Source organism: Gobius niger, assembly GCF_951799975.1.
Source record: "Gobius niger genome assembly, chromosome: 1".
In the NCBI taxonomy this organism is placed as follows: domain Eukaryota; kingdom Metazoa; phylum Chordata; class Actinopteri; order Gobiiformes; family Gobiidae; genus Gobius; species Gobius niger.
In genome coordinates, this window is record NC_136852.1 from 56,594,267 (window position 1) to 56,621,220 (window position 26,954).

At 39.7% G+C, this 26,954-nt stretch overlaps 3 protein-coding genes across 3 annotated transcripts; 1 reads left to right on the top strand and 2 right to left on the bottom strand.

The window, feature by feature from the left end:
- Positions 1-143: 143 nt before the first annotated feature.
- Positions 144-9,824, top strand: skic3 (SKI3 subunit of superkiller complex). Its single transcript, XM_079554593.1, has 41 exons — positions 144-239; positions 526-626; positions 708-851; positions 988-1,079; positions 1,725-1,800; positions 1,877-2,023; positions 2,145-2,243; positions 2,328-2,436; positions 2,519-2,659; positions 2,740-2,838; positions 2,948-3,072; positions 3,147-3,233; positions 3,304-3,407; positions 3,475-3,601; positions 3,760-3,939; positions 4,025-4,149; positions 4,237-4,487; positions 4,563-4,665; positions 4,745-4,918; positions 4,999-5,131; positions 5,192-5,270; positions 5,416-5,477; positions 5,565-5,621; positions 5,697-5,765; positions 6,189-6,263; positions 6,337-6,478; positions 6,554-6,647; positions 6,726-6,800; positions 6,888-7,012; positions 7,080-7,203; positions 7,299-7,523; positions 7,607-7,679; positions 7,769-7,822; positions 7,932-8,043; positions 8,182-8,310; positions 8,395-8,519; positions 8,633-8,797; positions 8,907-9,059; positions 9,150-9,280; positions 9,361-9,487; positions 9,556-9,824. Exons 2-41 carry the CDS (start codon positions 537-539, stop codon positions 9,625-9,627), a joined length of 4,674 nt encoding a protein of 1,557 aa, XP_079410719.1. The 5' UTR covers positions 144-239; positions 526-536; the 3' UTR covers positions 9,628-9,824.
- A 502-nt stretch (positions 9,825-10,326) lies between these two features.
- LOC306967373 (V-type proton ATPase 116 kDa subunit a 2-like) lies at positions 10,327-20,228 on the bottom strand. Its single transcript, XM_079562371.1, has 20 exons — positions 19,751-20,228; positions 19,563-19,641; positions 19,147-19,244; positions 18,892-19,029; positions 18,705-18,802; positions 18,491-18,617; positions 18,136-18,218; positions 17,963-18,056; positions 17,627-17,839; positions 17,357-17,507; positions 17,014-17,153; positions 16,780-16,937; positions 16,612-16,702; positions 16,319-16,437; positions 16,037-16,247; positions 13,854-13,973; positions 13,651-13,770; positions 13,469-13,586; positions 11,349-11,520; positions 10,327-11,270 (listed from the first exon to the last, which is right to left on the bottom strand). The coding sequence occupies exons 1-20, from the start codon at positions 19,865-19,867 to the stop codon at positions 11,168-11,170; spliced, it is 2,550 nt and encodes an 849-aa protein (XP_079418497.1). The 5' UTR covers positions 19,868-20,228; the 3' UTR covers positions 10,327-11,167.
- Positions 20,229-22,980: 2,752 nt separating this feature from the next.
- On the bottom strand, positions 22,981-26,922 carry tctn2 (tectonic family member 2). Its single transcript, XM_079579522.1, has 18 exons — positions 26,785-26,922; positions 26,486-26,599; positions 26,347-26,417; positions 26,071-26,272; positions 25,889-25,989; positions 25,618-25,814; positions 25,415-25,535; positions 25,195-25,348; positions 25,042-25,125; positions 24,842-24,958; positions 24,693-24,767; positions 24,517-24,618; positions 24,326-24,443; positions 24,139-24,242; positions 23,915-24,062; positions 23,663-23,806; positions 23,187-23,275; positions 22,981-23,117 (listed from the first exon to the last, which is right to left on the bottom strand). The coding sequence occupies exons 1-18, from the start codon at positions 26,864-26,866 to the stop codon at positions 23,002-23,004; spliced, it is 2,139 nt and encodes a 712-aa protein (XP_079435648.1). The 5' UTR covers positions 26,867-26,922; the 3' UTR covers positions 22,981-23,001.
- Between the last annotated feature and the right edge of the window lie 32 nt (positions 26,923-26,954).

The window sequence follows — 26,954 nt, forward strand, 5'->3', positions numbered from 1 at the left end:
TTTGATTGCTTGAATAAAGTATATTATTTTTATTTTTGTGTATATAATTTCCTCTTCGGTGTATTTTTTCTTACTGTTATTACTACACTTGTATGATTTTATTATTTTCAACAAAAACAAATCTTTTTTTTCTCGCCAAATCATCTGTACTTGTACTTCCGGGTCACATAAGTAGCACTTGCAGCAACTTGCTATCAGTGTGGAAGTTTCCATAAAAGTTACCCTGTTATGCTTAAAAGGTAAAGCGACTTGTCAACGATTATCCTTATTAGTTATTTTTAAAGAAGCATTTTATTTCACAGGCCACTCTTCGTTTTAAGTTTAGCCTACAGCTACTTCCCATTCTGCTAAAAACATAGCTAACGTGTTAGCATTTTTAATAAATACGCTTTTAAATGGCATTATTTGGTACAAAATAATAGTGAATGTAACACAGAAAGGGCGGCGATAATGTCATAATAGTAACATGCTCAAAGATATCAGGGGAAACATACTTAAATGGGTTATTACATGTTTATTGTCTAGGTAACTCCGAGATGTCATCCAAAGAAGTGAAATCAGCACTGAAGAGTGCCAGAGATGCCATTAAAAACAAGGAGTTTAAAGAAGCGCTTAAACACTGCAAGGTAATGAACAAAAAAAGAAAAGGTGTATGTAGATAAAGAACGGTTGAATGTAGCTACTATTTTCTTGTTTGTTTGTTAAAGGCCGTTTTGAAAGTTGAGAAAAACAACTATAATGCCTGGGTGTTTATCGGCTTGTCAGCGACTGAACTGGATCAACCAGATCAAGCCCAGATGGCCTACAGAAAGGCTGTGGAGCTGGAGCCTGAGCAGCTTTTGGCCTGGCAGGTATGATGGGACAATATGACACTATTTTTTAAACAATAGATTTTGAAATATAGAATGGGTATATATTTAATGTATTTAATTTATTTTAGAATTTTATTACAGATCTAGTTGTAATGTCATGAAACACTTGTTTTAGGGCTTGGCAAACCTTTATGAGAAGATCGATCAGTGGGATTTCAAAGTGGAGCTTCCCAGTGTCTATCAGAAACTAGTGGAGCTGTATTCAAGGTAATCATTTATGATTATACAAGATTCAAGATTTTTTTATTTGTCAAACCATGTGATTGGTTTGAAATTATGTTTCTCTCATCCTTGACTGTGGAGTGGGGGGAGGGGGAAGAGGGGTGGGAGGGAGGTTAGGGAGTTCAGCTTCCCGATGGCCCTGTGTATGAAACTGTTCCTCAGTCGACTGGAACTGACCCGTAGATTCCGCAGACTCCTCCCTGAAGGCACAACCTTGAAGAGACAGTGTGATGGATGCGTAGGGTCCCTGGCGATTTTGATGGCTTTGCGGGTGAGACGGGTGGAGTACATGTCCTTAAAGGGGCTAGATGCAAGTTTGCCATTTTGGTCCAGGAGAGCTTCTCTGTGATGTGCACACCCAGGAACTTCGTGCTGGTCACCCTCTCCACAGCAGCACCATTGATTGTTTGAGGAGCATGTTGGACCCGCGCTCTCTCGAAAGTCCACAACAATCTCTTTTGTCTTCTCCACATTTAGTGTGCACCACAGACTGCAGGCCAGACTGCTCACCTCACTCCTGTAGTTTGACTCGTCTCTGTTGCTGATGAGACCCACCACTGTTGTGTCGTCTGCAAACTTGATTATTACTTAATTGTACTGAAACATCTATTTATGGGGATTTATTTACAGCTCCGATAGAAATAAATGCTATGAGACCATCAAGAAACTCTCTGAAATGTATGAGTCTGACAAAGAAAACCTAAAGGTACCGGATCATTGCAGTTTAATTGAATTCACAGCATTGAAGGTTTTTGACATACTGTATATATATCTGAATTTAGCTGGCACAACTATGGGTACAGTTCATTCACCTTAAGGAGGAGGACGGTATGGAGAAGAAGGAATTACTCCAGCTGTGGCAGCAGATGTCCAAACTCCTCACCAAATGTCTTGGTGAGGAGGAGCCTGATGACGCAACTCGACTGCATGTAAGATATATCTGAATTATATTCAAATGCATGATATTTGTGAAGTTAGTGACATTTCTAATGATAAAAACTAAGATGTTTGTGTAATTAGCTCTCTCATGCAATAATCTTTTATTTCCAGTTAATAAATGCATTTGAAAAGGCCATGGTTCTTGTGGATCCTGTACCAGGGGAGGAACACAAACAAGCCACAGTTGACTTAATTAAATGTCTGTCTAAAGTAAGCACAATACTTTTTTAAAAAAAATCATTATTTACTTGGTAAATTGATACCTCATAATCTTTGTTCCCATTTTATTCTTAGATGCCACAAAGCGCGGCTAAAATGAAAGCGGTGTGTGAGGATATGGTCTCTCTTTACCCTGCTGAAAGCTATCCTCTTGAAGTTCTTTGCTCACATTATGTCACTGCAGGTATTTATTTGTGCCAGGCAGTATTTTAAAGTGCTGTCAGGTTTTACATTTACATTTTTACATTTAACAACAACTCTTTCAGGTGTCTTCAGCGATGAAACCATGAGCTGTTTTACTCGGCTCATGGATAAAAACCCGGGTTGTGGATTAGCTCAGTTGGGTTTGGGCACCAAAGCGTTTTATGATGGAAACTATAAAGATGCCATCAAATATCTTGAACAAGGTTAGTGTGTTCAGAACTTTAGACCAAGATCTGAATTTGGGTTGTTAAGAATTGTTTTTAACACAACATCTTTTATTTAGGGCTACAGAAAACTAACTCCAGTCGCGGATGGTTCACTCTGGGTCAAGCTCATCTTAAAATGCACAGATATTCAGACTGTGTGGCAGCTTGTTCTTATGGTAATGCATGTAAATGTATTGAAATGTATGTTTTTGTAGGTGACACAATCTAATAATCTCTTTAAAGTCTTAGTACAGTACACATCTGTTTGACTTTCACAATCTTTAGGTTTGGCAGCATGTGAGCCTGAACACAAGGAGATGAGGATTAACCTGTTAAGGCTGAAAATAGAGGCCCTAGTAAGATGCAATGATCAGAAAGCTGCAGATGAGGCACTAGAGACTTTTTCAAAGGTAAAATCTGCCTACTGTTTTAACTGAGTCAGTTATTACCTGCTATGTTGTTTTGTATCAATTTCTTTATACAGGTTGCTGATTCTGAAAAAGATCCTTTTCTAGTTGCCTTGAAAGGACGAGCCTATCTCAACACAGGGCAGGCTGAGGAAGGTCTGAAGGTAAAAGGTTTAATAAAGAATACATTGATTGATATCTTGAACTTCATTTCTGTATTCACATCTTTCAAAGATATCAGAGGATCTGCTAGACTTAAATCCTAATCTGCCAGAAGGACTGGCACTGAGGGGACTGGCATATCTATTAAAAAAACAGATGGGACTGGCAGAGAAAAGGTAAAAGACAATGATTAGTGCAATTCAGAACATGCAAAAATATACTAAAGATTATTATTGTTTTTAGTTTTCTGAAGGTGATCGATCAAAATCCAAATTGTGGAGAATATTATTTATTACTTGGACAACTCTATTGGGACATGGGAGACGAGACTCGTAAAGATCGCAGCAAAGCCCACACTCAGCTACTCAAGGTTGGCGCTACATGTTATGATATATATTATACATAAATTACTGGCTGAGAACTGGCAGAGTGACCATTTGAATATAGCACGTACATGTGTCAAATGTGTTACTAGTGCAAAGCTGTGCAAAACAATGTTCCTTTAATTTTTTCAACTGTTAATTTCAGGCTGCTAAGGTAGACCCTAATCTGGGTTGTGCTTTTCGTTATCTTGGGCATTATTATCGAGAAGTGGCAAATGATTACAACCGGGCTCGTGGCTGTTACAAGAAAGCTTTTGAATTAAATAATGATGACGCTGAATCTGGCGCTGCCTCGGTTGACCTCTGTATGGAGCAGGAGGATATGGTAAGCTGCCATCCACATTAACAGAGACTTTGCAAGGATCTTGTGTTATTTGTGTAAATGTCTTACTTGAAAATTGCCGTTACAGGACTCGGCTTTAGAAATTCTTCAGTCAGTAACGCAGAAGGCGACCCCAGGGTCAGCTAAATGGGCATGGATGAGACGAGGTCTTTACTATCTAAAAGTTGGACAGCACCAGCAGGCTATAGCTGAGTAAGACCTAATGCTTCATACTGTAACCCAAGTATGTTGTGTATTATTATAACTGTAGTTTGAGGCCACTACCATTATTTGTTTTAGTTTACAAGCCGCTCTCAGAGCCGACCCTCTGGACTGGGTGTGCTGGGAGTGCCTCGGAGAAGCCTATTTGAATCGGAGAAGTTTCACAGCTGCTCTTAAAGCATTTACAAAGGCCCAGGAGCTTCAGCCGTCGTCCATCTACAGCGTGTACCAGGCTGCCGCCATTAAACAAACCCTTGGCAACTTTACGGAAGCTGCTGCGGAGTACATACAGATTACAACACAAGAAGACTATGTTCCAGCTTTAAAAGGTTCTTTACAACTTTCTCATTAGTCATTTTTATATTTTCATAGAGATTTAACCACTTTTATGTCAATGTGTATAGGCCTGGGAGAGTGTCAGCTCTCTTTGGCTAAAACGTTGCTGGAGGATTGTAGGGATGGAGGTGCAATAGATCTAATTCAGCAAGCAATATATAACCTTTTCAGGTAAGTCTGTGATTCAGTGCACTGTACTTCAAAGCCCATTTTGTTGCCATTACAGAATTGTATTATTTGCTCTTCTTAGAGCTGTGAAGCTGCGTCCAGACCTTTCGTGTCTGTGGAAGCTGCTTGGAGATGCCTGCAGCGCTGTGAGCACAGTGTCTCCAAAAAGAGCACAGGTTCTAATTCCAGCTTTACTCTGTGGATTTGAACAGAACCAAATGCTGAACCAGTCCCAGGTCATCAAAGTGGGTGAACGGTAGGTCGATACCCGGGTTGTTATTTTCCCAAAATACGTTGTAACTACACAGTTAACATCACATATTTTTTGTTTTGCAGATGCTATGCTCATGCTTTGAAGCTCATGCCAGACGTTTCTAGTCTTTGGTATGACTTAGGTCTGAACTATCATAAACAGGCCAGTCTGCCTTCCTTCACAAACCGGGAGGAAGTCTTAGGAAAGGCACAGCAGGTGAGTTATTTGATCACACACACAGCAATATTAGGATTTAACTTTTTATGTTCTTCCTAGTGTTTGAAGAAAGCTATCATGATGGATAGTGGGAGCTACATCTATTGGAATGCACTTGGTGTGATTTCTGTCAGCAAAGGTACAAAAGTGACTTTTCATTTAGACTTTAATTCGTTGAGCCGTCTCGTCTTACTATGAATAAATCTTGCAATCAATTTAATCTCAATGCCAACACTCTATGGTTATTCTAAAAGCTTTTCCATGTGTTCATTTTCATCGCACAGGCATCGAGGATTTTGCACTGGCTCAACATTGTTTCATTAAATCCATCCAAGCTGAGCAAAATGTATGTGTTACAGAAATTACACAAATGTTTTGACTTTAATTTATGAAATGGAAGAATTTCTTTAGATGTTGATTTAATTTGTCACAGAACGTTATGGCTTGGACCAACTTGGGTGCCCTCTATTTAAAGAAAGATAACATAGAGGTACTGTTTTATCAAAAGTAATTTGTTTTATTATGTCAAGTTATAAAGTATTAATATATGTTTTTATCATTTCAGCTTGCACACGAGGCTTTTAAAATTGCTCAGTCTTTGGAGCCACTCTATGTCAGCTGTTGGATTGGACAGGTACTGTAGCATTAGCTTTAGATATTGAACTATCAAGTATCAAGGGAAAAGGAAAAGGAAGACTTGAGCATTTTAGCAAAGATGTGTGGATGGAAAGGTTTTGAAGGCGGAGTAGAAGGATACACAATGAGAAATGACTGAAGGCAGGATGGTTATATTGGAAGTGAAATACTGAAGGAGGGATAGGGATGTTGAAAGTGACGGGAACAAGAAATGTGGGGAGAGGGATGAGAGAGAGAAAAATGGATGGGTGATGTGAGTGGAGTCTCAGCAGAAATCCTCCTTCATGTTCATTTAATGGCCGCTAGTTTACCTGGAAGATGTAGTCGAGATGTGACTGCACTTTTTAATATACATAAAATATAAGATTGTTATGTGATCATATTGTCATTTGATATATGTTTTCTGGGTTTTTCCTTCTAGGCAATGATCGCAGAGAAAGTTGGAAGCTATGACACTATGGATCTTTTCAGACACACCACTGAACTCAGCACTCATGTAAGTGACCTTTTGCAAGATGTTTGCAAATTATCTGCCATATCCACATTGGAATCTCATGTTTTTCTGTCAGGTGGAGGGAGTGAAAGGCTATGCTCACTGGGTGTGCTCCACACTACTGGACAAAAGTAACAGAGACTCAGAGTTATATCGCTACAACATTGTTCAGATGAATGCTGTGTCTGCAGCTCAGGTGGCCATGAGTAAATACACAGGTATAGATTGTGTCTGGTTTACTGTCTGGATAAATGTATGTTGCCCAACAATGTAATGACTTCTGTTTCCAAAAGAGCGAGTCCAATCTGATCCTGATGCTTTTATAATGCTGGGCTTTTTAAATGAGCACCTCAATCTAAAGAGACAAGCCCTCCAGGCGTATCAAAGGTACACATTATACGATTAACAGAGGATCTTCTTTTTACACATTACAAATTATTTACTGAAAGAATGAATTTTTCATAGAGCTGCTGAACTTCTTCAGTTAAAGCCTGAAGAAACACAAGCTTTTGCTCTGAGCAACTATGGTCGTGCTTTATGGTACTATTTTGCTGCAGATTTGAACACCATTTAAAGCGTTACTTTAGTGCTGTTGGTCTAAACTACAAAATATAATTTTTATTTCAGTGCCTTGGGTCAGTGGGAAGAGGCTGTGCATGCCTATAAGTCCACTTCACTGGAGGAGCTCCCTGATTTGGCCGGACTTGCTCTGGCTTACTGTAGAGCTGGCCTCATCCCAGAGAGCATTAATGGTAATTGACATCAGTCATGTACTATATGTCACTAAACTGGGTGTAACTTCTTTCTTTGTTTCTGTAGCTTACGAACGTGCTTTGAATGTGGCGCCCACTGAAAAAGAAAAGGCGTACATCCTCACAGCTCTGGCGTTGTTGCAGCACCAGCAAGGCAACATAGACTCTGCTAAGACGCTGCTGTTTAAATGGTATTTTGATGAAACTTTCATATAGTGTCATTGATAGTGATAGTTGTACAATAGTGTCAATATCACGTATGTTATCTACCTTTTACCTTGTGTAGCTCACTGTTGAAGGAACCTATCCCAGAGTCCTTGCTGTGTCTTTGTGCCATGGGCTTAGTTCAGAATGACACTACACTGGCAGCTGCTGCTTTAGCTGAGTTACTGAAACAAACGTCGAACTCAGAAACTGTTGTAGAGCAGCGCTGTCTGCTCACATGTGCCCTGTTGGCTTTACAAGGCAACTTCAGTGCAGTCCAGAGGGAAGCTTCCAGAGCTGTACATAGGTATGTTTTATCTTAGGACAACACTTACTACATTCAATTCCTTCTGCCTTCAAAACACCAAAATGTACTGATATCATTTGTAGAAATCCAGGAAATGCAACTCTTTGGGCCTTTCTGTCCAGAACGGTACCACAGTACTCTCCAAAAAAAGCAAATGTTAGTCTGTCCACAACTTCTTCACGCATTTGTTATGGTCTACCTCTCTTATGATAATAATATTACTCGTTTTGTCTTCAATTATTTAGGGTGGAGCAATGGCTGGTCATGTGGCTTGTCTTTCCAGTATGACACAAGGAAAGGTACTTATTAGGTCATTAGGTTATTTTATTGCTGCAGTATATTTTATTTTATGATGTATTTAATTCATATTAAATGATTAGACATTGACTTAGTATTTCTTGTCTGCAGAAGGCATTGCTTTACAGTGGCGTGAACCAGCTGGCTAATGGGAGAAACTCTGGAGATGACAGTCACAGTAATGCACTGAAAACAATGCAGAGAGCTGTGCTGCTCTGCCCTGGTAACTAACTAAATAGTTTTATTTCTTAGAAACAAGCAGACATCTTTTCTAATCCATGTAGTGTGCATTTTTCTTGTTGGATATGGAGATTTTCACTTGATTTAGATAATGCCAGTGTGTCCTCCTTGTCTTCACCAGATGACCCAGCAGCTTGGGCTGGACTCATGTCTTCCTGTCACACAGAAAACACTACATGTTATCTCACAGGAGCTTCTCCACGCCGCACAGGTTTAGAGCAAATGTTCATGTCAGTTGTTTCTGAGAAAGGTTTGTAAATATAATCACTACTGTTGCTAATGGATTTGTTTTAGTGCTTAGGTGTATGATCTTGTTATTGATGTCATTCAATAGTTCGAAATGTGGAGGACATTGAGCGTCCTTTGGCCCAAATGCTGGAGACCTGGGTTCTACAACAAACAGTCACTGGCCTAAAGCTTAGGGGAGAGCTGGAACAGGCAGAAACCCTCTGCTCACAGGTACTATATACGTCTGTAGAAACCGACATGTAGGTGATAGTAGTTATTTTTGTATTCTATGTATGCACATTGATCCATAAAAGTTAAATTGTTTCTATATGCCTTTGTCTTAGGTTCTAAGTGTTTCTCCTGAACATCCTGCTGTAAAGCTGTCACTGCGACAGGTGCAGTGTCAACGTCTCCTTTTGGCCACTAGAGATGCTGCTCTCCCAGATGTAGTGCTTGAGCAACTGAATTCTTCTGTGGCAATGAATCCAGCCAATGTCAGTGCATGGCATGTAAGTCTGAAACGAGCAGCATCCACCAGCTGTTTTCTGTGTGTATGTCTTGCAGCCTTCATTCTTTTTCCACAATATATCCTATATTTTTCTTCTTTTTCTTTTTCAGTGGCTGGCTGAGGTGTATCACAAACAAGGTCTGTTGCTTCAGGCAGTGATGACTTATAAGCAGAGTTTACAGATCGCCTCTCAGCTCGGCCTGCACAGCAGTCAGGTTGCTAGCCTTCTCCGACTTGCTCTGCTAGCCACAAGGCTGTGTATGGTGAGTAAATGGAGCACACAGACCCGAAAAGAAAAAAAGTACATTTTGCGACAAAGGCTAATAACGAACCTGTCCAACTCAATTTTCAAGGCAGGAATGCCAGGAAACGACTGGAAAGAGCTTGTACAAGAAGCTACTAGTGAGGCTTTGAAGCTTGCTTCCTCCCCCATGGCACAGCTTTTCCAAGCCCTGCTGCAGTTTACTGTCAAAATGGCCGCGAGGTAGCCTGTTTGTATTATAGCATAGATGTTATTTATATTAGCGTTTTGTATTTATTTTCTGTTTCTGCATGTGTTTGCAGGGACACGAGACGCTTGTTGGAGAAGTTGGTGTATGTATCCCACAGTGCCCCGGTTACTGTGGTGCAGGTGGCCAGTTGGTATCTGCTCAGACACCTACACAACAAAAATGACGAGGAACTCATCAAAGTAAGCCGTACATGCATTTCATTCAAAGTGTTTTCCACCTAAATAAATGTGTCTTTTAAATTTTGCAGGTACTTCTGGAACATGCCAAGACAAACAAGGATCAGAGATTGTTAGACTTTTATCAACAACTTGCCTCTTGATTACTGTACTGTCAGATATGGCACACAGTATTTTGCTTTTGCTTATTATGGAATATTGCCAACAGCATATTTTCTGCCTTACGCTTTTGATTTTATAGAATTAAGAATGTTTTAGTTCCTAAAATGCATTAAACGGTTTTGCCTGTTGATTGTGTCGATGTTGTATCTGCATCAGATTTCAGGTCTGCTTACACCATAGATATTAGACACTCATGTTACAAAAGCACACGATGCAAAGTATAATTATCAGCAAGCAGAGGGCGCCAGCGAGAAGGAGAATTGCGAGTGTGTTTTTGTTTTTTGACAGCCGGATCCTACAGCCACAGCAGGAGACGAGTCTATGATATAAAAAAAAAATAATAATGAAATCCGAACTCATACAAATCTGTGTAACCGTTTTATTTTATTTTTTCATTTTAGTCTATGGTGATTCAGGCCGGTTAGCTCAGTTGGTTAGAGCGTGGTGCTAATAACGCCAAGGTCGCGGGTTCGATCCCCGTACGGGCCACGTTCTTTTGTCGGAATTAAATGTTTAGTTTTGTGAAATAATTTAACCTGGCTTGAATACAACCAATGAGACATTTTGGGGGATACATACTTGCATAATCGTCTGTAGCGCATACAAATCTTTGGTATAATAAACACAGTCAGGCACTTCGGTTTCACATTATACATTTTAATTGTGAAATTAGTATCTGTTCAGCCCTCTCCCCAAGTAAATAATCAAACAAACGTATTTTCTCCATCCCTACAGAATCTTCTAAAATAAAGGCACTGCTGAGTGTATTCATAAAAAAATGTATAGAATAGCCTAATCTTTAGTTGTGTCTGTCCATCTTTAGAAAAACAACTATTCACTTTCACACTTTCAAACAAGAAAAACATAGAACTCTAAATAGCAGTCGCAGTATATATATACATAAAAGAAAATCTCTATCATTTTTTGGTTCAGTATAATGCTTTTGGTATTGAATACAAATAGATTTGTCCAGATTTGGAAAGAGTGAACTCACTAAGCAGACAGGCCAGTGTGTGCCAACCTTGTCCCAAAATGCAGGCAAATTAGGGCATTTGTTTACAAAACAAAAAACAATTCCAAAACCAGAGTGAATAATAATAAAATCATATCAAAATAATATTAAATTTTAATGCAACTGCAGCTTTTAAAACATAATAAATTAAGAAAATAATCAAAGTAGTTTGTAAAACCAAACAGTCAATAACGTCAATTGAATAGGTCATCATCATTAAGGGAGAAAATCAAAATCATCTGCATAACTGTAATAATTGACAATCATTTAAAGTGTACAGGTTAAAGTGAAGCGAGGCACAGAGGATCTGCAATCAATCCGGCAATTTCATTAAAATACCTTTATCAAAATACTATATGCTGACGGAATGACATTAGCTCAGTGGAAAACTATTTTTTACAAACCATTTTACCCCATTATGATCCTTCAGAAGCTGACCCTGGAGTCTGCCGTCTTCAGCCCCAAATCCAAAACAATGAACTTGTCCAATGCCTATGTACGTGTTGTTTTCATAATAAACCATCCTTATCAAAACTGGACGGCATTAGTGAAAAAGAAAATGGGACATGCTTGACTCCACCTCCACTGTAGAATTTATTCTGAAACTCCACCCTAAAATAAACACAAGTTATCATATTTAAATATATAATAGCTGGAGAATGTGCAGTAAATTACGTCGGTGTCATTTACCAGTGCAGCCGTAGAGCATGAAGAAAAGCAGAGAGACCCTCCATCACCAGGAGGATGGACACAGTAAGAACAGCAAAAAGGCCAAACACAGGCACCAAGAACACGACCCCGAGACTGGTGTCCATCTTCAGTCCAACTCTCATCACCATCGCCCACAGGACCTCCGACAGCTCTGCAGAAATCACACAACAATGATTAAATGAAGGAGAAAACATGAGAGTTGGCCGGATTAAGTGATGTGGCAATTTTATGGAGTTGAGATTTTTTGTTGTATAACTTGACTAGTATATTCTAGATTGCTTTTAGCAAAATGTTAAATATACATGCCTTTCAGTCATGCGACTTCTGTTGTTATGGTAGCCATTTTGAATACCTAAGTTGAATTATGCAGTACGACAACAATATCAACAATAACAATATCTCTACTCAGGACAACTGACTGACAGTGGACTTTTTATGTACTCGTAATCATTATTCAAGAAGATAACAGTTAAAACACGGCCCCAGAGACGCATGTTCATGTGAAGAAACCAGTGAGTCAGTGTTTAAGCTGTTCAAGACGTTAGCATGCTACCTGTTAGCATTTAGCTTCAGCTCAGCCCTGACCTCTCCAAGAGAAAGCCCTGAACCACATCAAGCACAACATCTGGCCTTGGATATAACATGTGACAGAGGTCAGAGTTGAGCTGTTACTGTAGTATTTCCTCAGTGTGGCCTCAGTGAAGCCATTGACAGTTGATTGAATCAACTGTCAATGGTTGACAATTGCTAACCGGTAGCATGCTAACGTCTTGAGCAGCTTAAACACTGACTCATGACTCACTTTTCCACCAAGCTGGGGCCAGTGCTGGTTCCGGGTCGGTTCTAGTTTCAGAACAAGTTCTTTAGTTTTCCACTGAAAAAAATATGTCTCTTAGTTCCAAAATCTGGTGCCGGTTGGGAACCAGTTAAAAGAAGAAGAAGAAGAAGAAGATCTTTATTTATATAGCGGACCAAGAAATGAGCACCAGTGATTTCAGTGGCTGGGGGTGCAGCCATCTCTTCCGACAAACAACCAATATTAGTTAGTTAGTGCTTATAACTTCCTGAAGAAGCCAAAACAGTCTGTGGAGGAAATTAACTGTTTTTTTTTGCTTTATGCTCTTTAGCTCCAGCTAAAACAAGAAGGAACGGTTAGAAGAAAGAAGACATCATAATGTTAACGGCTGCTGTGACAGGAACATGAACTTATTTTTGTGTATTTTAAAACCACAAGTGTCTGTATTAAGATGTTACTATCCATGTTTTATCCAATCCAATCCAGCTTTATTTATAGAGCACTTTAAAAACAACAAGGTCGACCAAGTGCTGAACACAGCAGTAAAAATGACATCATTAAAAAACAAATGAACAGTAAAAGAGATACACAATACAAGACATTCAAAAGTCAAACTACTCAGGCTGTGTTAAAAGCCAAGGAAAAAAGGTGTGTTTTAAGGGATGATTTAAAAAGAACAAGAGACTCTGTCTAAGGTGCCGGGGCAGTGCGTTCCACAGTTTAGGACCAGTTTATGTGGCAGTTGACTTCCCAAAGCATTGCTATGGCAATAGGCACAATGTCAGCTCACTTTTGTGGAAAACCAAGTCAGTAGGAACCAACCCGGGCCCAGCACCAGCTCAGAACCAGCTCCAAACCAGCACCTTGGTGGAAAAGTCCTATCAGCCCGATACTCTGTTGACATGACACATTCTGTTTCCTCTTTGATGCGTTAATTTAGTCTGAGAAATGAAGCAGATTTTGCTGCTGTAGCTCGACAGACAGAGCTGCTACGTCTGTGCCACATTTGCTGGTTATATCACATAAATGTGAGTCACTGGGGCCGTGTTTTAATAGTTTTCTTCTTGAGCAATGATTACGAGTACATAAAAATGCCACTGTCAATCAGTGGTCTTTCATTTTCATGTAACAATAGAGATATTGTTACATGTTGTAGTACTGCATAATTCTACTTCGGTATTCAAAATGGCGGCTGGAACTATAGCGTGATGTCATTGGAAACGCAAGTATATTTGTTTTACTACTACTATGTTCTTGTGAAATGGGTGGTCAAACTTGTCACATGCATGTTACGGTCACTTACGAGCATGCGCCAGGCTCAGAGCCCAGAGTCGTAGGTAGGACGCTGTATTTGAGATGCATCCCAAGCAGTACTCGATTGTGTGGATGGCCTGATGAAGGAACTCGTCTGCAAAGTTGAACTAGAAAGACGCATAATTCAGTTAAATTAAGCTCTTGCACATATAGTTCAGCAGTAAGCCTGACCTCCTCTGAGTGGTGCTCTGCGCTCAGTGAAGCATCACTGTGGCTGCTGCCGTCCTCCATGTCATGAGCCCTCAGAAGGTACAGCTCTTCTTCGCTGTCGTGCCGCACACGCTCATACCCCTATAATAACAGGGATGCAAATTCAAGCAGAAGTTAGACAAAAACAAACGACCTCAATAAAATAAAGTATATCCATTCCTTACTCTGTATGCTCCAATGCGAGGACTACCTTTTTGGAGCCAATAAAGGTAAAGGGGTTTTCCCAATAATAAAACAGGCACGGAGAGAACAGCAACTAGTAAGAGAAATACCTGCAGTCCATTCTGGGGAAAAGAATGACATAAATTTACTGTGTTATACAGATATGGCACCAGAGTATTACCATATAATACCAAATATTCAAATTTGTCATAGAACCATTTTCAGCAGCTGCTAAAAAGTCTCATAATCAATGCTTGAATCAAGTGATGAAAACCTGTATTTGGATATTACTATGACAGGGTGGAAGGTGAAATTCCGATTCTTATTTGGGTCATGGTCTGTTCATAATGAGACGAAGGTGTGTCCCGAAGAATCCAAATGTGTAATTTTGTGTAATCTCTCAGTCGTTCCATCGTAGTTTAACGTTCTTAAGCCATCATCACAAGAGGGTTTATTATTTATTTATACACTGCTCACAAAAACTTAGGGCACACTCAAAAAACACAATGTAACTCCAAGTCAGTCAAATCTCTGGGATATCAGACTGTCCAGTTAGGAAGCCACGTTTATTGTGAATCAATTTCACTTGGTGTTGTGGAAATTAAACAGACAACAGGTGGAAATGAGAGGCAATTAGCAAGATCACTCCAAAAGAGGAATGGTTTTGCAGGTGGTGACCACAGACCATTTCCCTGTCTTCATCCTTTGTACCGTATTTTTGGAACACTTTTGCATTTGTCCAGTGTTCTCACCACTAGAGGTATCATGAGGAGCATCTACAACCCACAGAAGTTGCTCAGGGAGTGATGCTCATCCAAAATGGCACGTCCATTCGTGCTGTGGCAAAAAGCTTTGCTGTGTCTCCCAGCGCAGTGTCCAGAGCATGGAGGAGATACCAGGAGACAGGCCAGTACACCAGGAGACCTGGGGGGGGCCGACCGAGGTCAACAACCCAGCAGCAGGACCGCTATCTGCTCATTTGTGCACGGAGAAACAGGAGAAGCACTGCCCGAGCCCTATATGACCTCCAGAGGGCCACAAATGTGCATGTTGGTCCTCAAACGGTCAGAAACCGACTCCATGAGGGTGGTATGAGGGCGTTGGGCCGGTGCTTACTGCCCAACACCGTGCAGCCCGATTGGCATTTGCCCGAGAACACAGCGATTGGCAGATTGGCCAATGGTGCCCTGTGCTCTTCACGGATGAGAGCAGGTTCACCCTGAGCACATGTGACAGACGTGACAGAGTCTGGAGACGCCCTGGAGAACGTTCTGCTGCTGCAACATCATCCAGCATGACCGGTTTGGTGGTGGGTCAGTGATGGTCTGGGGAGGCATTTCATTGGAGGGCCGCACAGCCCTCCATGTGCGAGCCAGAGGTTCCCTGACTGGCATTGGGGACCGGGATGAGATCCTCAGACCTATTGTAAGACCATATGCTGCTGCTGTGGGCCCTGGGTTCCTTCTGATGCATGATAATGCCAGGCCACATGTGGCAAGAGTGTGTCAGCAGTTCCTGCATGATGAAGGTATTGATGTTATGGACTGGCCTGCCCGTTCCCCAGACTTAAATCCAATAGAGCACATCTGGGACATCATGTCTCGGTCCATCCATCAACGCCACGTCGCACCACAGACTGTCCAGGAGCTGACTGATGCTCTAATCCAGGTCTGGGAGGAGATCCCTCAGGCCCCGTGGTCTCATCAGGAACATGCCCAGGCGTTGTAGGGAGTGCATTCAGGCACGTGGAGGCCACACACACTACTGAGGATGACACAGACTCGTTTGGAGGAATTTCTACAGAATTTGGATCAACCAGTGACCTGATTTGTCACTTTGATTTTGACTATAATTTTGAATCAAGACCTCCAGGGGCTGAGAATTTGATTTCCATTTCTCATTCTTATGTTATTTTGTTCTCAACACATTGCCCTACACTATGAATAAAGATTTTCATCCGAAAAATCGAATTGATTGACATCTAGGATGTGTTTTTTGAGTGTGCCCTAAGTTTTTGTGAGCAGTGTATATATAGGCTATGCTCATGCCTCTATAATTTACAGTAAGATTGCTGATAAACCCTCTTGTGATGATAACAGAAGTCTTTTTGTACTACTGATATGACCACAACTGCTATGTGCAATGTTTAAGTGCCATTCCAGTACACATTGAGAATCCTTCTTACCTGCCCTGCATAAAGGGGTTCTACAGCATCTCCTTGCATCAGGAACATGTTGATAAAATGCATGAGGATGCTTGGAGCGTGTCTGGAGTCCTTAGCGGAGAAAACTAGCCACTTGTAAACAATCATAAAGACGAGGTATCCAAACAGACACAGCAAGAACAGCAGCTCAGGGAGAAACACCAGGTACAGATTGTACGTCTTCCTGAAGTGTCTAGTTAAAACAAGAAATACTCAATGGATACAATACGCTAACAATAAAAAGAATAAAAAATGTGTACTTACATGTGATTAAAAGTGCTAAGGACGACGCCAAAGGTCATGTGTATAACGCCAATAATGACTGACATCTTCATTTTATAAGAGTTCAAAAAGGTGAGACGGTTGGTTGCCAGGTTCCAGATCTGTAAAACGAAAGAGTTCACGTACTGTGCTACTCTGGGGTAACAATTATTAAAGCCATAAGTACAATACTGCAGTTTTCTATTTTTCTTGTTACACTTCACTGTGCTGGGTAAAATCAAAAATGCCTGCCACAAAATATAATTAAAGAATAATGGTGAACGTGTATCACTCACAGGATCAATTCCCAACGGATAGGGTCCAGTGAAAACTCCAGTAACATTCGGATCAAGAGTCAGCGTTGCCCTTTGATGCATATCCTTGTCCCTAACAGAGACACGTGATGCATTTGAGTTGCATGCTAACAGCAACATTGTCAATCTGTCTAATATTGCAATACTCACGTCCAAATATTAGCTGCAAACATGGCTGACACATTCCACTTGGAGCCAAAAATGTTCAGAGATTTTGAGAAACAGTCATTGTATATGAGGCCAGTGTAGACAGAAAACAGGCCCATCATCAGGATTATGTAACGGCCCTCAAAGAATGTGTTCCAGATCTGCACAGACACATCCATCACTCAGGTAAACATTGGTATTGGTGTGTAAATCTGTGTTTCCTGACTGTTTACTCGCCTCATTTCTTGTATTCTTCAGTTTGCGGTCATTTTCATAAAGCACCATCCAAAAGGCAAATGAAGCCATGATGACTCCGTGACCCAGGTCCCCAAACATCACAGCAAACAGGAAAGGAAACGTGATGATTGTGAAGGGTGCTGAAAGAGGACAGCTGCAGCTCAAAGTACATTTTGACTTGGTACATTATCTCATCCAGACAAAGCATCTCATCCTTTAAGTTTAATGTATTTGTACACGGTACCAGAAAAAATTAACTAAACCAAATAATACAATTTTAGTTTACTTAAGATTTATAACATGCTTTGAATAGTTAAACAGAAATAATAATACATCAACTTACAGGGATTGACCTCTCTGTAGCTGCACACGCCATAGGCATCCACAATGTTTTGGAAACCAGAGGTAAACTTGTTGGTCCTTATCAAAGTGGGTGGAGTGTCACTGGTGGGAATTCGATTGACAAAGGAAGGCACAGTAGCTGCACTTTTTCTCTGCAATATTAAAACACTGATGAGTTTGTCACTGATTTCTTCTAGTTGACTGCATTATCAGACAGTACAGTGTCTATAGTAAATAACAAATCTTGACAAGAACAGAAAAGTATCCTTACTGATCCTTCTTCTAGGGCTCCCCTGAGAGCGGGCAGGTCGCTAACAGGGCACCAAGCCTCAGCGATAAGGCATTTGTTGGTAACATCCAAACTACATTGGTTGAGAATGTAGTAGATAGCTTTCATCTTCTTGATCTGCACAACCCATGTGTAGACAGACTCTGATGCCCTGACAAGGACCTGCTTTAGGTATTCCTCTGTTCTGTGAAGAACCTGAGCATTTAAAAAAAAGAAAAAAATGTGATTCATATTGTAATCCATATTTTCACTCTGAATGTCCTTTTCACATAAATATTTTGTAACTACTGGGTATGGCAAGAAAGAAAATCATCTTACAGTGTGCAGATCCTGTATGCGAGTTCTGAGTCCTTCCACCACATCGTTCCTCTCCTCATTGTTACTGGGATATGGATACAGATGACAGTGGTAGCTGTAAACAAAGCAGAATCAGACGTTGTCCTCAAAACTCACTTATGTCAAAAACTCAAATTGTTTTTTATATATATTACCAGTCACAAATTTTCTTCACTTTTTGACCAATTTGGTCACCCCAGTATGAGATGAGAAACACAACGCTTTTAGTCGGCTCGCCCTATTGAAAACATGTTGATGTCAGTGACAGAACTAATGAGAGAAGCGTTCAGGCGTTTGTGGCATTAAAACAATGGTTTGTGGTTTTAAACTGTTACATGATGTCTTTTAGAGACACTTATACACAATAATTAACCTTGCTGAAAACAGTGCAGTTAAAAGACTGCCTGCATTAAAACTGAATGTGAGAAGGAAGCAAACGATATTGACAATTTTTTTTTTTTAAGTTACACAATTACACAGAGCAAACTTCAGAGGAAACTGTAAACATACAGTGTCAGGATCGTCAAGATACTCGTCCACCTCGGCGTAGCTCAGGATGGTGTAGCCTTTACACACTCTCCACAGCATTCGCTCAAAAGCTTCAATCTTTACCCGATGAATCAGACCTGAGACAAAACTGTGCAAGATGAAATAGGATTATGTTTTATTACTTATAAAATGGCAAATTGATTCTTTAGCCTTCAAAAGAACCAAACTTTCTTACCCAAGCTTGGCTCCAAGTCTCTGCATACTGCTGTAGTCCATCATTGTTTCCTTCTCCAAAAAAGGAAATTCTTCATACTGAACTTGTAAGGGCTCTCGCTAAAGGCACACGTTTTAAGAAAATGACTCTGTTAATATTTAAGATTTTAAATATGCTATAGCTTAAACAACTCATGTGTAAGTTTTACCTCAGCAGATCTCTGAACAAAGTTGCGGGAGATGCGCAGCATGTGTGTGTACTCTGTAAGCTCCAACAGATTCTTCTGCAGTTTTTCCTTATTTCTGGTGACCTCTCCTAACTCCACCTCTAGCCTCTGAAGTTGCTCCTGTGGATAAACGTGCAGCGAAATGTTTGGTTAAGAATTACAGTAAGAAAGATAGATAAACTCAAAAGAGTCCACTGAATTCTTTGACTGGTAAGGGAGACAAAGCAATCAACAAACCATTATTGCAATGACATGTTTTGGAAGAGGAGCCACTGGGTTAACATCCTCCTCTGGAAGTGAGATGTCTGCTTTCTTGATTTCTCTTAACAGATAACCTGTCAAAGTACAAAACACAACTTTCAGTATTTCTGCACAAAGGCATTACTTAAGAAACCTGTATGTCAATCTGTTTATCCAATCAAAGGGGGTTTAACCATCTAAAGTGCTTTGTTTAACTGAATTACAACCAGCTGACAGTTCCCATGACTGTAAACTCAGCCAGGTCAGGTCAGAGAGTTTTCTGTGTCTTTTTATCCTTCCTCCACAGAGTCACACACCAGACACAAGGATTCTTCCGTCAAGCAGAAGCACTACAGCAACCACTACCTTATCTCCAATGATAAAAAAGTCACATGTTAAGACTTTGAGCTTACCCAGAATTCTCTCCATCTCTTCACATTTTTTAATCTCATTGACGTGTTTCCTTTGAAATGCATTCACAGTTGGGTTGAGCTAAGACACAGATATGGTTATTTGTTTAGGATAATGGAGTAGTGAGTTCATATTGGTATCGTGTAGCAGGATCGCATAACTCCACGGAACATGAATGTTTCAGACTCACATCTCTGAACTCCACGAGCCCCAGTTCCCCCAGTTCACTGATGCAGTCGTACGCGGATCCAGACTGGAGAAATAGTTGTGCTAAACACATCTCCTCACTTCGTAGCAGGGAGCTCATGTTGACAGTTTTTGTTGATAATTCCTTCTCCGCAATAGTTATAGACGAGTAGTCAAGCTCGTGCCAAGAGTGTAGGTAGTTTCACATATTCCAATGTTAATGATAAGTTATATGCAACTGGTCTTGCTGACTTCAGAGATAGTCATCAGAAGCCTTGTGCTAATGGCTACAAAGCTAACACTGTACGATTGAAAGGAAGCGCGCCGTCCTGCTCCGTTAAACCTATGTGCCTCTGGTTATTACAGAAACAGCAGAAGTGATAACAAATCCATTGCGAAAACAGTTTAAAAAGTCCTGGTTTATCCACAATACTCCACGTCACTTCACATCACTCCGCGACAGAGATCCACACTTCCGGGTTCCTGACGTCTCGTGCAACGTCATTCTTATTTTTTTTTGGCTGACTAGTTTTAGATAAATATCCATGTTGTATCATATTGGACCCAATTTGTAGGTAATATTTCATGGAAAAATATATGGACACTTCCCAACAAATTTCTGATAACAAACAAAGTAAAAGAGGTTTCGTACAAAATCATCCATAAATATTATCCAGTTAATTCTTTTATGACTAAATTCAAAAGGGACATTGATGTGAACTGCTCTTTTTGTGGAGATCATCCAGAGACAATACAACATTTTTTTTGGACATGTTCTTATCCCAAGAAATTCTGGAAAGACTTTTATAATTGGACATCTATACAAGGACTTTACATTGAAATGGGAAAACGTTATTTTTTGTTTCTTCAGAAAGCAAAAGAATGAAGATATCTATTTTGTTATTAATTTACTTATCCTTTTGTCCAAATTTTATATTCACAAATGTAAATATTCTAAGCAGAAACCCAACTTTGCACATTTTTTTAGTGATACTCTCTCATATATCAAGATCTTGGAAGGTTCTGATAACAAAAAGGCTCTAAAAAATCAGTATTTGCTCAAAATATAATATATTTGAAACTGAATAATTGTATTGTACAATTCTGTTACCCCCTGGCATACTTTGTATACTCATATACTTTTCAATAAAAAAAAAGAAAGAAAGAAAAAAAAAAAAAAGTTGTAAATAAATATTATATTATTATAATATAAGCATAATATGGACTACTATATGGACTTTACCTTCTAAATATCGGGTTACAAACACATTTCGGGATGTGTGTTTTAAACTGCTCCACAGGTGCAAAGCAATCTCTACACAAGGACAGGACTGTTGCTCCTTTTGTCATCCGGACAATGAAACTGTCGTCCTATTTTGGAAATGCCCCTTAACTGTTGCTTTTTTGGACTTTATTCGTTATATACAAACTTATATCCTTAGTAATTTTTCGCTTACATACTCTGATGTGCGTTTTGTTTTTTACAATCCCTGTGGCTCTAAATGAAAAGAATTATATATTTTTTATTATTATTATTATTTTAAAATTTCATATTCATAAACGTAAATATTCCGGTAAAATTCCCCTTTTTAAACTTGCTCGAAATGATGCAATATAAAGAATCAATACGTTCCTCTTCAAACCCCAAAGCTATTAAGACTCTTGATGCTTTAACCTTTTATAAGTGCTGCTGCAAAGGGCTGCCTCAGTCATTTTTGTGTCTTTTTTTTGTTAATTTCTTTCTTTATTATTATTATTATTATTATTATTCCTTCGCAGGGTGGCTGGGCGCACCCTTCGAGATAGGGTGAGGAGCTCAGATACCCGGGAGGAGCTCGGAGTAGAGTCGCTGCTCCTTCACGTCGAAAGGAGCCAGCTGAGGTGGCTCGGGCATCTGTTTCGGATGCCTCCTGGTCGCCTCCCGCGTGAGGTGTTCCAGGCATGTCCTAGTGGGACAAGGCCTCGTGGAAGACCCTGGACACGCTGGTGGGACTATGTCTCCGAGCTGGCCTGGTGTCGCCTCGGGGTCCCCCCAGAACAGCTGGAGGAGGTGTGTGTGGATCGGGAAGTCTGGGCATCTCTGCTGAGACTCCGGCCCCGGATAAAGCGGAAGAAAATGGATGGATGGATGGATGGATGGATGGATGGATGGATGGACGGACGGACGGACGGACGGACGGACGGACGGACGGACGAACGGACGGACGGACGGATGGATGGATGGATGGACGGACGGACGGACGGATGGATGGATGGATGGACGGACGGATGGATGGGTGCTTAATGCTTATGTGGCAGGATAATGGAAAATAGTATAATATGGTCGAAGACTGGTAGTACTTGTTAGAGGATAACATTAAGTTGCTATTTATCATACTGGGTCAGGCTGTACAGTCGTACTATCTCTGTCATAGCCTTGACTGTGGTGCTCAGACTCTTGCGTATCAGTATGACGCTCTGAGAGGGTATTTATCCCTTGTCTGTGGAAGCATAGACAGACTTGAATGGTAGGACTAGCGCAATGTCTCGAGTTCATGTCTCCGGGTCCCGCACCGATGATAAATAAACTTCTCCTGTTATAAGACATCCAGACTGCTGCCTATATTCTTCATCTACTCTCTCGACAGTACTCATTTAGATTACTCAAGAACATGCACTAGAGTATCTTTTTGAATAAATTGTACTTCTTAGAGTAGTTTTTTCATACGGTACTTTTTACATCTATGTGAGTAAAATTATATTGAAGTATCTGTTATCTTACTTTAGTGAAAACACTGTCAGTAAGTTTTTCTGCCATTTTCTTTTAATTTTCTTTGGAAATATCACAATTTTCACATGAATTTATGTTTTGTTTCACACTATTAAATCAAACTTTTCCCACTCAAACAGTTATTCAGTATTCACGGTACTTAAGAAACATTTTCTCCACTTTTTTACTCTTACTTGAGTAATTGTTTTGGTCAATACATTTTACTTATACTTCAGCAAAATTATTTCAAAGTAACGTTACTCTTACGTAAGTAAATATTTTGGCTACTCAACCCACTTCTGCATATGGTCAGAGTATTGCCTATCAATACCTAAATGAATCCGTTTTGTTTTTGAGAAATTAAGAATTGAAACAACTTAGATTTAACTTTTTATCAATAAAAAAAAAACTTTTATAAAATGTTTCTTACTTTATTTACAGAGGAATACAAGAAAAACAACAAAAAAGTTGAAAAAAGAAATATCCTATTTCTAAATGTATTTACTTCAGAGAGCGTTCCATATCTGTCGAATTTGCTTCCATGGTGTTCCCAGAACAGAAGCAACAATAAAGCAAAAAACCAAAATAAGACCTTTGGCCAGAGCCTGGGAGTAAGACTCACCTGGAAAGGATACAACAAAACATAAGTATTTACTACAATAACAAGAGATGGGGGTAAAATTACTCCTACCTGTGTAAAACCTGGTAAAAGGGAAGGCGAGCTCAGGCCAACATACATCATTTCTGTTGCAGTCATACTCTGTGAAGTTTATCTGATACCTGGAATTGGAAAAGATGATAAAACTTTAAACGTTTGGTGTAATACAGCAGACACCAACTTGTAGCTCTCCTTCCCTTTCCAAATAGCACCCTAAAGACTTAATTCAACAGTGTCATGAGTCAAATTGAACTCAAACAAGCTATGCAATCATTTATCCAGTCCAATTTATGGGCGTCTTCCCAAATGATTATTCTTTGTCGCTATAAAAAAACAACAACTGTAATTTGTATGTGTATGTTACAGTAGTTTGTAATTATTTTCTTAGATGTACAATGAACCAGGCCAAGTGACTTCATAGCTGAATTAATTGGACAGCGAACAAAAAAAAGTTATAAATCAGCTTCCCACTTTTGTTAATTTGCTAGGCCTATTACTAGAAGAAGTACCTTGTTTTTGGTGGCCCTGTGTTGAGAGGAATATCAATAAATGTGACAGAGGAGGTGATGGGAAGCATCTGTGTTTCTGTTGGATCCACGCACACTGACGAGTCCCCTCCTCCACACTCTAGTTTCCAAGACGACAGGCCATAGCTGTACAAAATAGATGTAATCAGAGAAATTACAAAACATGATTCATCTTCAAAACAAATATATTTAATATAAAGTGTTGATAAAAAACACTAGTTCCTTTATGCTCACCTGATTTGCACTGCTTTGATGCTTTTCTGAGGAATCTCATCCACAAAGCCAGTGACAAGACTCCACACGTAAATATGTAGGTGTGCTGGGACATCAGTGCAGGAGGAACTGTTTGAGTCTTCTATTTCACTTGCATTCAGGGTTACATCTTAAAAGTTAAGCCAATATTGGTTTTAAGTATTTTTATTAATAAATAATGATTATGATTACTGTTAGCTACATACAGCTTATATTGAGCCAGTCTCCCAGTGAAAGAGCATCAGGACGACCATTTCTAGCAACAAGAGTGGCTTTAACTAGAGATTCTTGGAGAGAACGCACCGAGTCTCTAAAACAGTTGAGTTACACAAAAGATTATTTATTTATTGTAGATAATATATAATAATCATCACTTTAGATAGAAATACCGACCTCAGGAGACTACATTCTGTAAGATTTTGTTGACTGACAGGAAGGAGACATCCAGATGTTGAATTTTCACCAAACAATACAGGCCTCTCATCCGCATTTGAACAAAGTCCACTGTTTACTAGAACAAACATCGTATTTCATAAAGTGTAAGCTACACGTTTGAATTGTGATCTTCCTGTAGCGTTAAATACCTGGTTCCCACAGATGAATTGGTGCTCTGTGTATTAAGATTGTATCATTCTCCATTGATGTGTTAAGGATTCCTCCAATTACAGGCCTACCTACCTGATACCCTGTAGTATGTATAAAAATATGTGTGTGTAAATCAACATATCTTTATGTAAATCTAACTTAAGTGTATTCTTACCTGGATTTCCTGAATTGGGTTCACTCTTAATATCTCCACTGAGAAAGCTTGCAGAGTATCTTGTAGTTACTGGCACTTATAAGAGAACAGGACAAGTATTAACCCTCTGGGACAAACAGTCAGTGTCATCAAGTTTTTTCACATCTCACCACTGCCGTTCAGTGAAATGGTCCCAATGGTGCGGGTTAATGTGATCCCTGTTATGCCATTTCCTTTCCAGTAGAAATTGTAATCCAAGGCCAAGGTGACATTTTCACATTCTGAGCCTTTTTATGTGGAGGAGCAAAACATCTCAACCATTGACAAGAAATATTTGTTTTGTAATAAAAATGTGGATTTATTTCCATACCTGATGGGCCAAAATGTTCACTGATTGTAATGAAGTCTCTTAAATCAGTTGCCACTTTGTCAGTTACATTAACCACTGAATCTCCTGCAGATGTTTTATCTTATTAAATACAAATATGCAACAGTTCATATGTAGTGAGGAAGAAAAACATACCACCAATGCCATTTGTCACAACAACCCTTAAATCCTCAAGGATTGTCTGTAGTGGAGCTTCAGTAGGACATGCCTGCAGTAGGGTTACACACCTGACATCAAAGTTTTCCAAAAAGGCCACAGGAGCATTTGCAACACAGTGTCCATTAAGTGTCTGTGCAAACAAAGCAAAATTAAAAAGCAGAATTCTTATTATAATAATAACCATTATAAAACACACCTGTGGAATTGTAAAGTACTGATCATTTATAGTCAAAATGGGATTTCCTTCAATATATCCATTTAATTGTTCTGGTGCTGATAAAACAGTGGTTCCAAATGACATACCAGGCTTTGGGGCTCTAGAAAGATTGAAAAACATGTAATTATTAAAATATAAATTGTCTTTTGACAATTATTTGTGTGCACACTGTGACTTCTTACATTGTGTTGCCTTGGTAGAAAAGCCCGAGGTAAGGATTGTTTTCAGGTGGGGAGGTGACACACAAAAAAGGAAACCAATCTGGAGAGCTCTGAGAGGACTGGACCGAGCACTGATACTCCGGATCAGGGAGTTCCCCACCAAAAGGCCCAAGAAGGCACTGGTTCTTAAAACGCTGCAAATTCTCTGTGGAACAGTCCTGGACAAAGAAGTAGAACAACATTTGCGGTGCAAAAAATCTGCAAATATATCAAGCAAATTGTTCAAATGTACCTCATCACAGCAGCACCTTAAATTACAAACATTGAAAGTGAGGTCACAAGGACATTTCCCAAATGGCCTGTAGACTTGATTCTGAATTATAGTTTTGTTATCTAAAACAGAAAAATATATGCATGTACAGCAAAAAAAAAATCACAAATGGGATTAAAATAGTTTCATTTCACACATCTTACCAAAACCAGTGTTGGCAGAAACCAGCAGAGCGTAAATCTTGACCTGAATAGTCAGTGATGCTTGTGATGTATTTCCTTCACAGGCAGAGACCTGAAGGGTCTCCAGGACACACAGTGGATTAATGCAGCAATCAGAGTTGGTCTCATTTGTGCCACACAAACGCAGACTGTGGTTAAGTCTGAGCCGAACCTGAACAGTCGTCTAACAAAGCATAAATAGAGTCGCATAAAGTTTAGTTCACATTAAAATAACAAAAAAAACATATATTTTTATACCTTTGCAACCTGTTCACTTGTCAGAATCCACTGTGTCGTGCCTGGCCTGCATGAAGGTGGATCAAAGCTCCCTGTAAAAAAAAATAATGGAATGTTAATAACATAGTATTAAGGGTCACTTAAAATATTTAGGACTTACCTGTCACATTAGTAGGGGATATTGATTGTAGGTTCAGTGTGATATTTGATGTGTGTCCATACAACATTGCAGTTACAGCTGGCCCACGTGTGTTCACAAAAGAGGGCTGAAAAACTGTGAAACCCCAAAACTAAGTAAGGCTATTTTCAGAGTCAGAGATAACATTAAGAGTTTCCAAAGTAAGTTAAATACTTGTTTTTAGCCAAAGAGCTAAGCTGTTAGCTTTAGATAGCTCATGGCTCACTAGGCTATCTAAGCTACAAGAAAGGAATTACGACTCTTTCAGGTCAAACACTTACCAACATTTTGAGTCTCAGACGCAGGACTGCATAGCAAAAGAAACAAAATGTGTATTACAATCAAGACAAGTGCACTGGCCATTTGGTATCATTCATGTGAGAGTTGACATATTTGTAAACTATGGGGATCGTCTTGGCAACAGCCCGGAAGTGTCCATGGGATAAAACGG